Source organism: Primulina eburnea, chromosome 2, assembly GCF_022965805.1.
Source record: "Primulina eburnea isolate SZY01 chromosome 2, ASM2296580v1, whole genome shotgun sequence".
Taxonomy (NCBI): domain Eukaryota; kingdom Viridiplantae; phylum Streptophyta; class Magnoliopsida; order Lamiales; family Gesneriaceae; genus Primulina; species Primulina eburnea.
The window spans coordinates 42,159,237-42,172,870 of NC_133102.1; the positions used below are offsets into that span (position 1 = coordinate 42,159,237).

At 32.5% G+C, this 13,634-nt stretch overlaps 1 protein-coding gene across 1 annotated transcript; it reads right to left on the reverse strand.

Moving 5' to 3' along the window:
- Nucleotides 1-3,915: 3,915 nt before the first annotated feature.
- Nucleotides 3,916-8,999, reverse strand: LOC140823304 (serine/threonine-protein kinase Nek2-like). The gene is given in 17 exon segments (XM_073184579.1): nt 3,916-4,242; nt 4,244-4,816; nt 4,935-5,387; nt 5,512-5,563; nt 5,651-5,724; nt 5,955-6,004; nt 6,097-6,178; nt 6,265-6,314; nt 6,429-6,471; nt 6,627-6,707; nt 6,821-6,866; nt 6,998-7,044; nt 7,225-7,290; nt 7,684-7,750; nt 7,878-8,031; nt 8,571-8,613; nt 8,890-8,999. Coding segments are annotated over 15 exon segments (1,842 nt in total). The 5' UTR covers nt 7,964-8,031; nt 8,571-8,613; nt 8,890-8,999; the 3' UTR covers nt 3,916-4,170.
- Nucleotides 9,000-13,634: the final 4,635 nt, after the last annotated feature.

Here is a 13,634-nt window from a genome sequence, read left to right on the forward strand (position 1 = left end):
TGGAAAATCCCGACTGAAAATAATCAATAATGTTTTTTTTTCCTTTCTCAAATATATACAGAAGATATCTTGTGAGACGTCGTCGCGAATTTTTATCTGTGTACGGATCAACTGTATCGATATTCACAATAAAAAGTAATAATTTTAGCATTAGAATAATGCTTTTTCATGGATGACCCAAATAAGAGATTCATCTCACAAAATATGACTCATGAGATCGTCTCATACAAGTTTTTTGTCAAATATATATATTTGTTTCATTTTTCGAACGATTATAATTTTAATAACAAAATTGCTATTTTAGTCTTATTTTTCAAAACTTAGTCAATAAAATATATTAGTGAAAAAAAAAGTACTAAATGTGAAGATAAAAATTTGTGTGAGACGGTCTTACATGTCGTAGTTTGTGAGATATATCTCTTATTTAGGTCATCCATGAAAAAATATTATTTTTTATGTTAAGAGTATTACTTTTTATTGTAAATATCGTTATGGTTGACCCGTCTTACAGATAAAGATTCGTGAGACCGTCAAACGTGAAATTAAGTAGCCTAACCAATATCTTATTCAATACTTATATCCTACTAAAACCTTAGATTTGGTCTATAGATAAGAGATTGGGGCATTTTTTGGTTAGAAAACCAATGGGTTGGCCCTCAAAAAAGTGTAGGCAGGAAAAAGCAAGTGCTTTATTCTTTTTCTTTTTATCCTTGAGCGAAAGCTTAACACACCAAATATTAGCTCAAATTAACATTTCGAGGACTTGAAACTCATTTCACACTATATATGGAAATCGAATTAGTCTAAAGAGTAGTGATAGTTTAGTGATATCTGAAAAAAAAAAGACTTTTTATTCTATATTTCGTCTTTATAATGAAGCTTGTTCTAATAACTAGTAATCATATGTTGTGTGTGCATATAAATTAGTCTTTCATTTACGATATTTAGTGGCTTTATTAAATTTTATGTGTACAAACTTTAGAAATCATGTTAAAAATGGAGCAAATGATCCATAAATCATCATCCCAATAGTTAAATATGTGTTCAGTTCTCATCAAACCGGTTTTTTCCAGCTCTGACTAACTCAAAAAATGTTTCTTCACTCTCAGGGCCTACATGTGCTTTTTTTGTGGATAAATATAAACATTGAAAATGTGGAACAAATATATAATATATCAAAACTAATTATTTTATATTTCACACTAATATTTGATTTTTGAGTACAGAAATTATATGAAAAATTTTGATATTAATTACGTGTGTTTTTCGGATGAATATTTGAGTACTAAATGTTTAAAATTTGTCACTATATGATTTTTGAGTATAACAAATTTTGATATTATTGACTTATGTTTTTTCAGATAAAAATTGGTGATTTTTTAGTATCCAAACATATATAACAAAATTTGATATTATTGAAACATTTTTTTCTGATGAAAATTGGTACAAACATTAAATATGTGAAACTAATGATATTTCATTATAAACTCTTTCAGATCGGGTACTAATATATGATATCTGATCACACAAACAAGTATATTATATACTGATACTAATATAATTACTTCAATTTTATACTCAAAATTTTATCTTTTATGTCATATATAAAACAATTTGTTTTTCAAAATCATATATATGTTCCAGATTTTCAATGTTTTGTGCCGAATTTCATTCGAAAAATAATTGTGGGCATATTAAGTGCAGAAACATTTTTGTGTGGATCAGGGACGACAGATAATCTGATAGGAACTGAACACATATTTAACTGTGTTGTTGGGAATTCAAAAGAAAGTCACACACACATATAAGTGTGTTCAAAATTATATGAATAAGTAGAAAAAGACTAACATACAAGATTAGCACTAAATGGCAAGTTAGAGCAACTAATGAAAAGGGTAGTGATGTCTCAATCATTATGGCCCATGGTGATCCATATCTTGGATCGGTAGAATATATGGCATTTGGTCTAACCTATATCTTTGAATATGTTTAATAATTTGTATTGGTGGTCCCTCATAAAGCTTCCAATAACTCACATTTAGGAACTTTAATTTAATTTATATATAAAAATAAAGTATTGTATTTTAATTACTTATATTTTTTTAAAAAAAAAGTAAAATATAAACTCTTATAATTATTGTTTTAAATAAATCATTATTGTTCATCAGTTAAAATAGTATAAAATAAATATTCAATTTTCCTTGTCCATGTTGCATTTGGATTGTAGATCAATTATTTGTCTCGACAGAAGTGATGCCAATTGAATACATTTTACTATTACACCTCCCGATCCTTGGAGTTGTAGTTGAGTTGGACTCATAATGATGAAAGCCCTCTAGTTATTTATCTATATTTATGATATTCGAACTCGAGACATCGTCCCAGTGAAAATCAAATTATTAGCCTATATGAACAAACATTGATATTTTTAGAACTTTTTGATCAACTTGCATTGATCACTAATCATGTTACACTAACTTACTTTACCAAAAGGTCAATTTAACACATCCTTTAGCTTGACATTAGTCACCAATATATAATTTCAAGCATATCCACATCTGAAAATCTTTCCCACAAATTCAATTTTTTATTTTATTTTAAGGATATACATAAATTTATTTATTTAAAAGAATGATTTTAAAAAATTTAGCGATCCAAGAAATTGGAGATGCTGACGAAAGGAGGGTGTGTACTTATTGTAAGCTTGTCCCCTTTGATGTCTTAGGTAATGGCAACATCACACCCCGACCAACGTTGTCTGGACGTACAAATATCCCTCAGTCCATTTCTGAAAAATCTGCCAAATATTCTGTACCCAATGCATGCCTGAAGAACTAATAATGCTCAAACTACACCCATAATTTTTGTTTACTCATCTTTTTCAGGGTCAAATTTTTGATTTTTTTTTATAAAAGTTGGTAATAAGATCTGCAAAACACCCTTTAGATTTGAAGCTGAGTGGAGCTAAAATCTGATACAGAATGCTCTTGTAAAGCAATGGGGATCTGAGATTTTGAATCCATAGCCAAAAGAAATGGTAGCAGCCTTTATCATTTGAGAGCAATCGGAATCTTTTTTTCGTGGAAGGGACCATTAACTTATGGACTGTAAAAAGAAGAGCTTTTTATTCCCTTTGAATCATGGCATTGTCCTCTCCTTTTCAGTTTCTTGGCATTGTGATGGTTGATTTCAGCTTTTTTTCCTGCTTGTCCAAATTATGCAATTACAGAATAGACAAGTCTTTTTTGCAACAATCCTCGTGTTAATAGTCGAGATCAGTTATGTTAAAAGCCTTCATCAATTGTAGGATCGAGCACATTAATTAAAACTTTCGAACTTGACTATTCGAAATCTACTTACGAGAGAGTCGAGCTATCACCAAGACGATGGTCCCTGATAAAATTAACAATCGAATGAAGTTTTTGTTATATCCATCTTATATTTAAGAAATCTTTCAAGTTTCTAGCTTTTATTCTTAAGATGAATTACTTGTTCTGGTCCTGTTTTAGTCCATCTAGTTCCCCACCACTGAGGTGAATTATTGGAGCGTTGATCCCAATGCAAATAGTTCTGTAAAGAAAAAGACACCAATCCCCAGTACTTGAACAACAAATTACACCTATTAACCACAATCTGACTTAAATCTTTATGATTTACGTCGTTAAAGCTCCAACTGCTTGGCATATTAGTGTAAAGATTTGCCATGCTAGAGGAGCTTCCATCTGTCCTAACATAAAAAATATATCATACCACGAGACTCAGTAATCTCAATTTTCACTGATAAAAAGTTGCAAGGTATTGAGATAGCAACCACAAGTGTGAAATTAACTCGACAACCGACCCGTTACAAAATCATTTCTTTAAATAATAAGGCTAGAATCTCATTATGGTATATCAGATTCACCACGAACAAAATATAACAAATCCATTTAGTAATTTCATTAAAGAAATAACCATTTAGTAATGATGATCATCCATTTCTACAATACCATGAACAAGAAATTCAAGCACATTCCAAACTAGTTTGTCTCACTAGATCTCACCAACTATCATTATAGAATACATATCAGATAACAGAAAGTTAACCAGAGTAATAGAGTGGACAATTTGGACTAGTTAGCGGTTAAAATCTGAGATAGTAATGGGGTCAAATCAATAGACATAGAAATGTTAAACTGCATTCTTCTCCTTGAAGCTCTTGGTAAGCCAAATTGCGGTTTCTCGAGGAGAAACCTTCTCAGGGTCCGAATGGTTTCAACAGCACTTGAAGCTCGTCAATGCGTTCCTGCTGCAGAAGTTGGGCGCTGAACTCAAGTAGCCCCTCCAAGGCCTCGGCACGTTGCTGGTATGATGAGGTATCAAACCTACGTTGGCGAAAATCGGAAGACGAGCCACTAGACCTTCCTCCACTCGTGGGATTATTTTCTGAGCATTCACTTTCATTATGTGGAACATCAAGAGTGCGTATAGCATTGCGTGGGCGGATGAGGGCTCTGTCGAGTAACTGAACTGTACACTTGTCTTTCATGATTGAACGGTCAGCATTGTATGGAGGAGAGGTAGAAGAGCATTGAGCAGATAGTGATGATATTCTGTGAATGGGTAATAGAGAATCTTCAGATGAAGCCAAAGGGAAGTCGACCATTTTATCGAAACGTGGAGCATTGACAGAGACGTCCGGGGATTCCACGGCATGGAGAAAACCTACACTATGTTTATAAGGGGATACAGGTGGGATAACTCTTGCAGAGAAGGGAAGAGAGGCTCTTCGTGATATTTGGGATGATTTTCTAGCTGGAGTATGCGAGACTGGAAGCTGCATATTCAATCAATATTGCCATTATGGTTCTTACAGGAACTTCGATATCAAACAAACTACTCTTGAAAAGTGAATGATACCAATATTTAAATCAAGAAAAAGCTCATTAACTTACCAGTTCACGAGTTGAACCAGGATTTGATATCTTTAATGGACTGGTCTGTCTTCTATGATTGGCAGATGCTCTTGCTGTATTCACTCTAGATGTTTTTGTAGCATTGAAGAACCTCGTGCTCACTGGTTTTGTAATCCCTTTGTCTTCGCCAACATTTCCGACAGATACTTCCGAAATTTTAGTATTCGAATGACTCAAGGAATTTTGAGTTCTTCGAGAAGAACATGGAGAATTTAGTTCATTTCCAGATATACTAGGATTCAAGGCCCTATTGTTGCCAAATGAAAGCCGTTGTTCTGATTTAAGAACTTGATGTTCTTGGAATCTTGTTTTCTTGACATTATTTGCATCAGGTGCATGAAACGGATAAGTTTGACGTCTGGGGTTGCTTGCCTTCAAATGAACATTTAGGACATAGGGACGAACATGAGGATGCCCGAGTAATTCTGCAGCCTGTAAACTCAAATGAGAGAGTGATTTTCAGGTTAGAAGTGTATATTTTATAATTCAAACGTGAGGTACAAAATCTTTATTGGTAGCTAAATCGGGTGAAGGAGAAGAGGAAAAAAAAATGTACACTTGGTCTGAGCTCCGGATTTTTTCTTAGCATACTCTTGACGAGTCCTCGACTGCAAGAACGATTTCAAAAAAGATGAGAGCCAGTTAAATTGATGGAGTTATTCAAGAATCACACACAATCCACATAATGGACTTACAATGGACCGGAATACATTGTCGGGAGTGGAGAAACTATACATTTATTTATTTTGTTGATTAGACCTTGTATATCCTGTTCATGATGCGAAATTTCAATCAGAAAATTCAAGAAACAGTAAACACAGCAGATACCAATACGAGATGTGTATTACTCCTCCAATTACTGGATTTCATGAAAAAGCAAAATGCAAAGTTAAATATTTATAGTGGTTCAATGCTCAGAATAGATTGATACAAGTGAAGACTAAACAAAAAGTCGACACCAATACGCTGATAAGTAAAAAAAGAAAAAAAACAACTCACAAAGGCTTTAAATGCTGGTACACGAGCAGCCATTTCATACACACAACATCCTGAATATCACATGTCAAGAAAAGTTAACAGCCAAAAAAATAATGTACAAAATTTTAGTTGGATGATAGAATTAAAACATAGAGAAGCTTACCCAAAGACCAAATGTCTGACTTGGAACCATAAGGTATATCCGCAAGAAGCTCTGGGCACATGTAGCTAGGTGTACCCACTACCTGTGATCACATGAGAAGTAAACAGTATTTAAATTTAAATATGCAGAAAGATAAAACCCCAAAGACTAAGCATCCCATAAACTTACGGAGGAAGCAAGATCATCAGATGTCAATACTTTTGCAAGCCCAAAATCCCCTGAAAGCAACAGCAGAATGGGAGAGAACGTTTAAGGACAGTGATTGAAATGTGAAACGAGCTACTAATAATCGAACATTTAAAATATCATGAATATGGCATATATTCACTCACCTAAGCGGATGTCCTGCTCTTTTGTCAAAAATATATTTGAACACTGAAAAGAAAAGTGTAGATTAAAAGATGAGCTTTCAAAATTCCGAGCCTGCATCGTGACACGTATGGATAACTATCACTTGGTATTATAATACATGGATGTGTGTGGCATCATGTCCTAATGATGGTACACAACAGTTTAGAATCTTAATATACCTTGACATCACGGTGAAGTATATGGTTGGTATGCAAGTAATCAAGCGCCATCAATAGTTGGACCAACCACTTGCAAAGCTTCTGTTCCTCGTTCAACATTCAGATGGCAAAATTAGCAGAATCAGTAACGAATTTTATCATAAACCCATCAAACATTAATATTATATAAAAATAAAACCGAGTCATCAAACAACCTCCTCCGAAAAATGAACTCCATTTGTCTTTTTAATGGCCTCGGCCCTACAATAATTTTAAGAGACATAATACAAGTAGTCAGTACCATTATGGATTACGCCATGAGAAATGGTACCGTTCCAAATGAGATTCATGACTAATGGAAGAACTAGCATTATTTAACGATGGCAACTTACATATCCCCTCCTTCACAGTATCCAATTACAATGCAAACAAAGCAACCCTGAAATCAGAAAATTACATGTCAACAAGAGATGAAACAAAATATAAAAGCAGTCAAAATTTAACAAAATCTGAAATCCATAAGATTCCAATAATTGCCAATTAAAGTAAACAGCATAAAGAGAAGTCATGACGTTCCATAGTTAGATACTTAGATCCAACTCCTATACTTGGCACATACCCTTTCCACCCAGGAATCCTTGTATTCCACAATATATGGATGCTGCACTTTAGAAATAAGCTCCATCTACAGAGAGGAAAATATTGCGTCAGATTAAAATTACCCAACATAGTTTTTTTTTTTAAGCCAGGCCGTACACACATATATTGGATACTTTTTCACAAGAGAAAATCTTGATATGCAACCATTTATTTTCATGGAAACATGATTCATCACATAACCTTGAGCTTGGAGCTTTTACTTCAAATATTACTCGTGTAAACTGAACCATATCTTCAAATACCAATAATATAAACTTCTTTTGGATAACAAACAAAAATGTGAATCAATGAAGCTTAGCCAATAATAATTTAAAATAAAAAGTTCTCCGGTCAAATTATCGGCTAACGACCCTCTACACATCCTTGAAGGAATCAACTAGCTAGTTCATTTACATCTAATGAAGAGATAAGAAGCCACCTCCTGGTGGGCAGATCTGCGGGTTCTATCAGTCTGTCGAGCAAGTCGAATTTTCTTCAACACATACCTTAGACCATAACAAAATATAAAAATCACCAATCAATAACACACGTATATACTGCTATCATATGATCAACATTGCATCATCGTCTGCTTAATTTGAAGTAATCTCAGAACATAGACAGTTCCCTTACTTCTTTTTCTCTTGTTTATGCCTGACAAGTAGTGCAGAACCAAAAGATCCTTTGCCAATCTGCTCCAGTATATCATAGTTGTCCATTTTATGCACTTTCAAGCTTCAAGCCGCTACTTAAAGAAATCTCTCGGAATATTGTAATCCAAATCCACCTACTAAAGACAAATAGAATTAATTGCCATATTTATTGTCAATAATCAACAGAGAAGATTCAGGAAATATTGTCACGCAAAATCTGCACAAGAAATCAGAAATGACAAATAGAACCTCATCAAGAACTATCTGTGGGGGACAACACATGAACCGCGAAAAAACGAAACGTGCTCTGAAAAAAATGCTACATTACTCAAAATTTGAAGCTTCCATCTTCTTACCAAGAAAATTAGAACATAAATTTACAAATATGAAAAGTCTGCAGTCACTGAAACACTGACATGATAGCTTAGTTGTAACATAGCATTAATAAACAGTACAAGATTCTCAAAAACACAAAACCCAAACAGCACCAAACTTCTAAACGTCAAAACAATCAACTACCTCCACCACATTGTGAAGATCAACTTACCATACACAAACCCAGTTTCTTGCAAAGAAGGCGAAAACCAACCTAAGCAACGAAAAATGCACAGATCCTGACTCACATTTTCTACAAGAAACTAAATAAAAACACACCAAAAATTAATTTTTTTACCTCACATTGAAAATGGCCAGACGAAATGCCGATCTGTCAACTCCTGAACAAGACCAAGCTCATTAGCATAGGAAAACTACCACATTATACCAAAAAAGCACATGAATTTGAATAATTAATTTTAGATGTGTGCCGGCCAATACGCAGGCATCAAGAACGAGACAGCCGACAGGAACACCACAAAAAAAAAAACAAAATGGGATTGAATATATAAAAGAAAATAAAAAAAAATATCTTTCAAGACTTCAAAATCCGATTCCCCCGGAACCCAAAACGTGAAAAAGAAAAATTCATGTTCGCACAAACAATGCACACATACCACAGTAAACACACAGAATCACGGATAAAGAGACTGTGTCAGTGCGTGTACTCTGTGTGGCGAGACGTGCCTTTCATTTCTACAAGGAAATATAATAATGGAGAGTCAAAGCTAACATACAAATTTATTTGGAAAAGACAACAGACCTAATTCTTATTAGAATAAACGGTCTCACATATTTTTATCTGTACTATCGATATTCATAATAAAAAATAATATTATTAACATAAAAAGTAATATTTTTTATGGATGACTCAAATAAAATATATGTCTCACAAAATACGACCCGTAAAATTGTCTCACACAATTTTTTGTCTTCTTATTAAAAGAAATTGAAATCGTTTGTTTTATTTAATAAAATCTAGAATTCAAGTTCGTACAACCCCGAATATGTTTACCAAATGTTAACCAGATATTGATAATTATCGAATAAAATAATTTTGATATAAGTTTGATTCGAAAACTAATACAATTATATTTGAGTTTAGCACATTATTATTGTTGTTGTTTTAAAAGCGGATCGTTATTATTAATTAAATGAGTAGATAACAATCATTTTCAAAAAAGATTGGGGGGATTAGGTGATGTGGATTATTGAAATAATTACGAAATTTGGATTTTTTAAGGAGACTTGATTTGGCAGGATTCAGAATTTAATACTATAGTACTAACGAGATGTTGTGGAATCTTGGTAATAGGAGTCACGAGAGTGAGATGATGTCTATTATTGTTGCTTGTGATCTAAAATTAATAAAATATTAATAATTCAATCAATTTCCTTTACAAAAACCGGACGGATTTTTCGTTCATAAAAAAATATTATTTTTCGTGATAGATATTGATCGGGTCAATCCGTCTTATTGATATAAATCCGATGTGTGTCGGGCCAGTTATGACTTTTGGATTAACCGATTGGAGTTGAATTGAGTTATCTGAGGTCGGTCGTGTTTTTGCTCGGTTTTTAATTTTGAAATATTATTTAAACTATAGATGTATTATTCATAATGTTTCAACTATTTTGATTATAATGTACCAAATTTCAAATTTGATCTCAACGATACTTTAAAAAATCAGAAGCTCCAATAAATAAAAGATTTGTTTTTTTTAATAAAAAAAATCGACATATGTAAAGCACCGACGGTGGTTGTATGTTACCTAGCACAAAATATAATAAATCCTCTTTTTTTTTTTTGACGAGATATAATAAATCCTTATGGGCCATGAAATTGGAATATAATCCACTTATCATATTTTGGGCCCTATTGTTATGTATGTAAGAGTGGGCCACAAAGATTTTATTGTAACGTTCAAAAGTACGCCACGGCCCAACTTGATCATTGACTGATCTATTTGATGTGAGACGATCTCACAAATATTTATCTGTGAGACGAGTCAATCCTACCGATATTCATAATAAAAATTAATATGTTTTCATATATGACCCAAATAAAATATTCGAACCACGAAATTGCTCCGTAAAACCGTCTCACAAGAGGTTTTGTGTTAATAAAAACAATGAACACCACTTAGGTATTTTTATAAATATATATGTATAATGAGTTTTTATTTTGCTTATACAATGTGGTGTGGCCCGAAGTGAAGGGAAAAAACCAGGCCTGGATATCAAATTCAAAAACTTGGGCCAGCACTTTTAGTATAAAAACGAAACCCATTTACAGCCCATATCGAGGAGAACTTTGAGTCCCTGTTTGTTTATTTACACTTTTCTAGAATATATAAAAAAAAAGTTCGATGAATCGATTATTACCTCTTTTCTGTCCTATAGGAGCAATATAAAGCTTTAAAAAACTAAAGGCATGGATATTAAAAAGGGTGCGATCATTTTCACATTCATACCAAAAAATATAAGTTTCAAAACATAAACGAATCAGTAAAATAAAACTTATGATTTCTCGTACCGAACATATCGAAAATAAACATTCTAAGTCGTATATATATCTATAATTTCATGTATATGCAAATCTTGTTTGATATTCATGTGTGTGTGTAATTACAATAAAATAAATGGAAAGCAGGAAGTGTGAATTCATTGGGAGTAGGTCTTGTGAGACGGTCTCACGAATCTTTATTTGTGATACGAGTCTACCATACCGATATTCACAATAAAAAGTAATATTTTTTCATGGATGACCCAAATAAGATATATGTCTCACAAAATACGATCCGTGAGACTGTCTCAGACGAATTTTTGTCATTCATTGGACATATGGAGACTCGTGTAAAACAATTATTCCAATAAAAAGCGAGATGTTGAGAGCCATTAAAAACTTAGTTTTCGAAACAAATGGAGTAGACCACATGACTCGTGGAAGGACGGTTCCTTTTTGATGAAAAAAATGACCCAACTCACAAAAAATACACACATTTCTTGGATTCTTCTAGTTGGATTTTTTTGATAAGGAATTAAAAGAATAACTAGAACGTGAATTTTTTTGGTTCATTTGTAATCCTTACGTACAATATATGTGTGTGTGTGTGTGTCTATATATATACGTGAATTTTTTGGTTCATTTGTAATCCTTACGTACAATACATATATATATATATATATATATATATATATATATACACACACACAATAGTGACCTACCAGAAATAGGAGTAGTAGGTATTGTCAAACAATTAAAAAAATACTTTTTTTGTCGATTTTCAATTTGCAAGTCAAATTACAACTCTTTGAAATTACATCATCCTCCCTCATTCCCCCACACATCTTAATTTTAGCTTACTCCAAGTAAATTTGAGCATACAAAAAAAATTTACATGAAAGTCTCACGTGAAATCAGGGTTTGCTCTTTCACCAATTGTAGGTTGACCAGTCGTATGATTCAATTTTGTGAGATGAATCTTAGACATGATTCGAACTACGAAAAAATGTTACTTTGTATCTCAAATATATTATTTTCACTGTAGGTATGAACCAGATCGATCCGTCTCACGAGTATAGATCCGTGAGACCGTCTCAACTCTTCTATTAATTAGATAAGTTTATTCGTGTTAGAATACAGTTCAAACATATTTTATTATATTTATTTTTAGATTTATATATCTATATATAAGGTCTTGAATTTTATTTTTTTTAATGTTTTATTTTGTTCATGAATCATGTGAAGAAGGGTGACAACAAAAACCTTGTTCCATATGGCAAATACATGAATCACACCACACCCACCACTATATCCATTTATATTATTTTATTATACTTCAAGAAATAGCAAACTTTGAAGTTGTTGCCAAAGTTCGAAGCATTATTGAAGCACATTGAATTTTAATCTTCAATATATATATATATATATATATATATATATATATATATATATATATATATATATATATATATATATATATATAAAATAGTATAATAATATAATAAAAGAAGGAAATCGATATTGAATACCTTCCGATCTCTCTTCGTTATCCACAATCTTGGGTTCAGTGGTTGCATCCACAATTTAATTCCCGTGAATATAAAGGGAATGCTCCAATTTTATGGTGGGGGCATGCATTTAATCATACACAGCACAAGTGGCCTCAGAATCAGTGAAAAAGCCCATCAAAATGTGAAGGAAAAAAGAGGCAAGTTTTTTGCTGCAAATCTTTCAAATACTTCGGATGACGTCGTAGGTTTGTTTAACTAAAGAACTTTGACGAGTGAAGACATGAATCATATATGGATTATAGGAGAATATACAATATTATATTTTAGATTTTTTTTCCTTTTTTTTGAGGAAGTGGATCTTTTAATTTCTCCATATTCAACCACTTATGTGTACTTGTAATCATGATTCTTCGATACGCACTTTAAGTAATATCTTTCGTGCATCGGAATTGAGAGATATAGAGTATGTGACATTGACTCTAATATCAATTATAAGATTAAGTATTTGTCGATCTACCAAACTGTATCATGTCTTGTTGTGAGAGTATATTTAATTCAAATATTTTAAATTATATTATAATTTGGTGTAACCATATTTAATTCGATTATTCTTCCATCAACAAATGTGTAATTAGGTGAATACTATATTATGTTATTATATACTTATTTATAAGAAATAATGAATTATTGCGTATAATTTTTTAATAAAATTCTTTTAAAAAGTAGTATAAGATTATGCATAGTTAATTTAAAAAAATAGTAATTATTTGACGAAACGTATATCCCGTGAGTGGCAAGGGACCATATTTCAACATCCTGTGTGGCATCAGAACCACTTTCACTTCAAATCTTGGAATTTAGATTCTCAAGCAATGTGGCTCAATGGCCATGCTTAAATTACATGGGGTTGGCCTCCTTTTTTGCTCCCCACAACCAAAGCTAGGGTCTCTTTCTTCTTCCCACCCCCCATGAGCTAATTTATGTTATATTCACTTTTGCATTTGACCTTTTATTCATTCCATGATATATACTTCTCATTAGAGGTTGTAAGAGATAAGTATCCCTAGATATATATTATATATGAGTGGATCTCATGTGAGACCGTCTCACGGATCTTAATCTGTGAGACAGGTCAACCCTACTGATATCCACAATAAAAAGTAATATTTTTTGCATAAAAAGTAATATTTTTTTCATGGATGACCCAAATAAGAGACCCGTCTCACAAATACGACCTGTGAGACCGTCTCACACAAATTTTTGCCTATATACACACAGACTGATTGTAATATAAGATATAATTAAAGATCGAAACTCGGACGAATTCGAAATATTTCAAACAGAG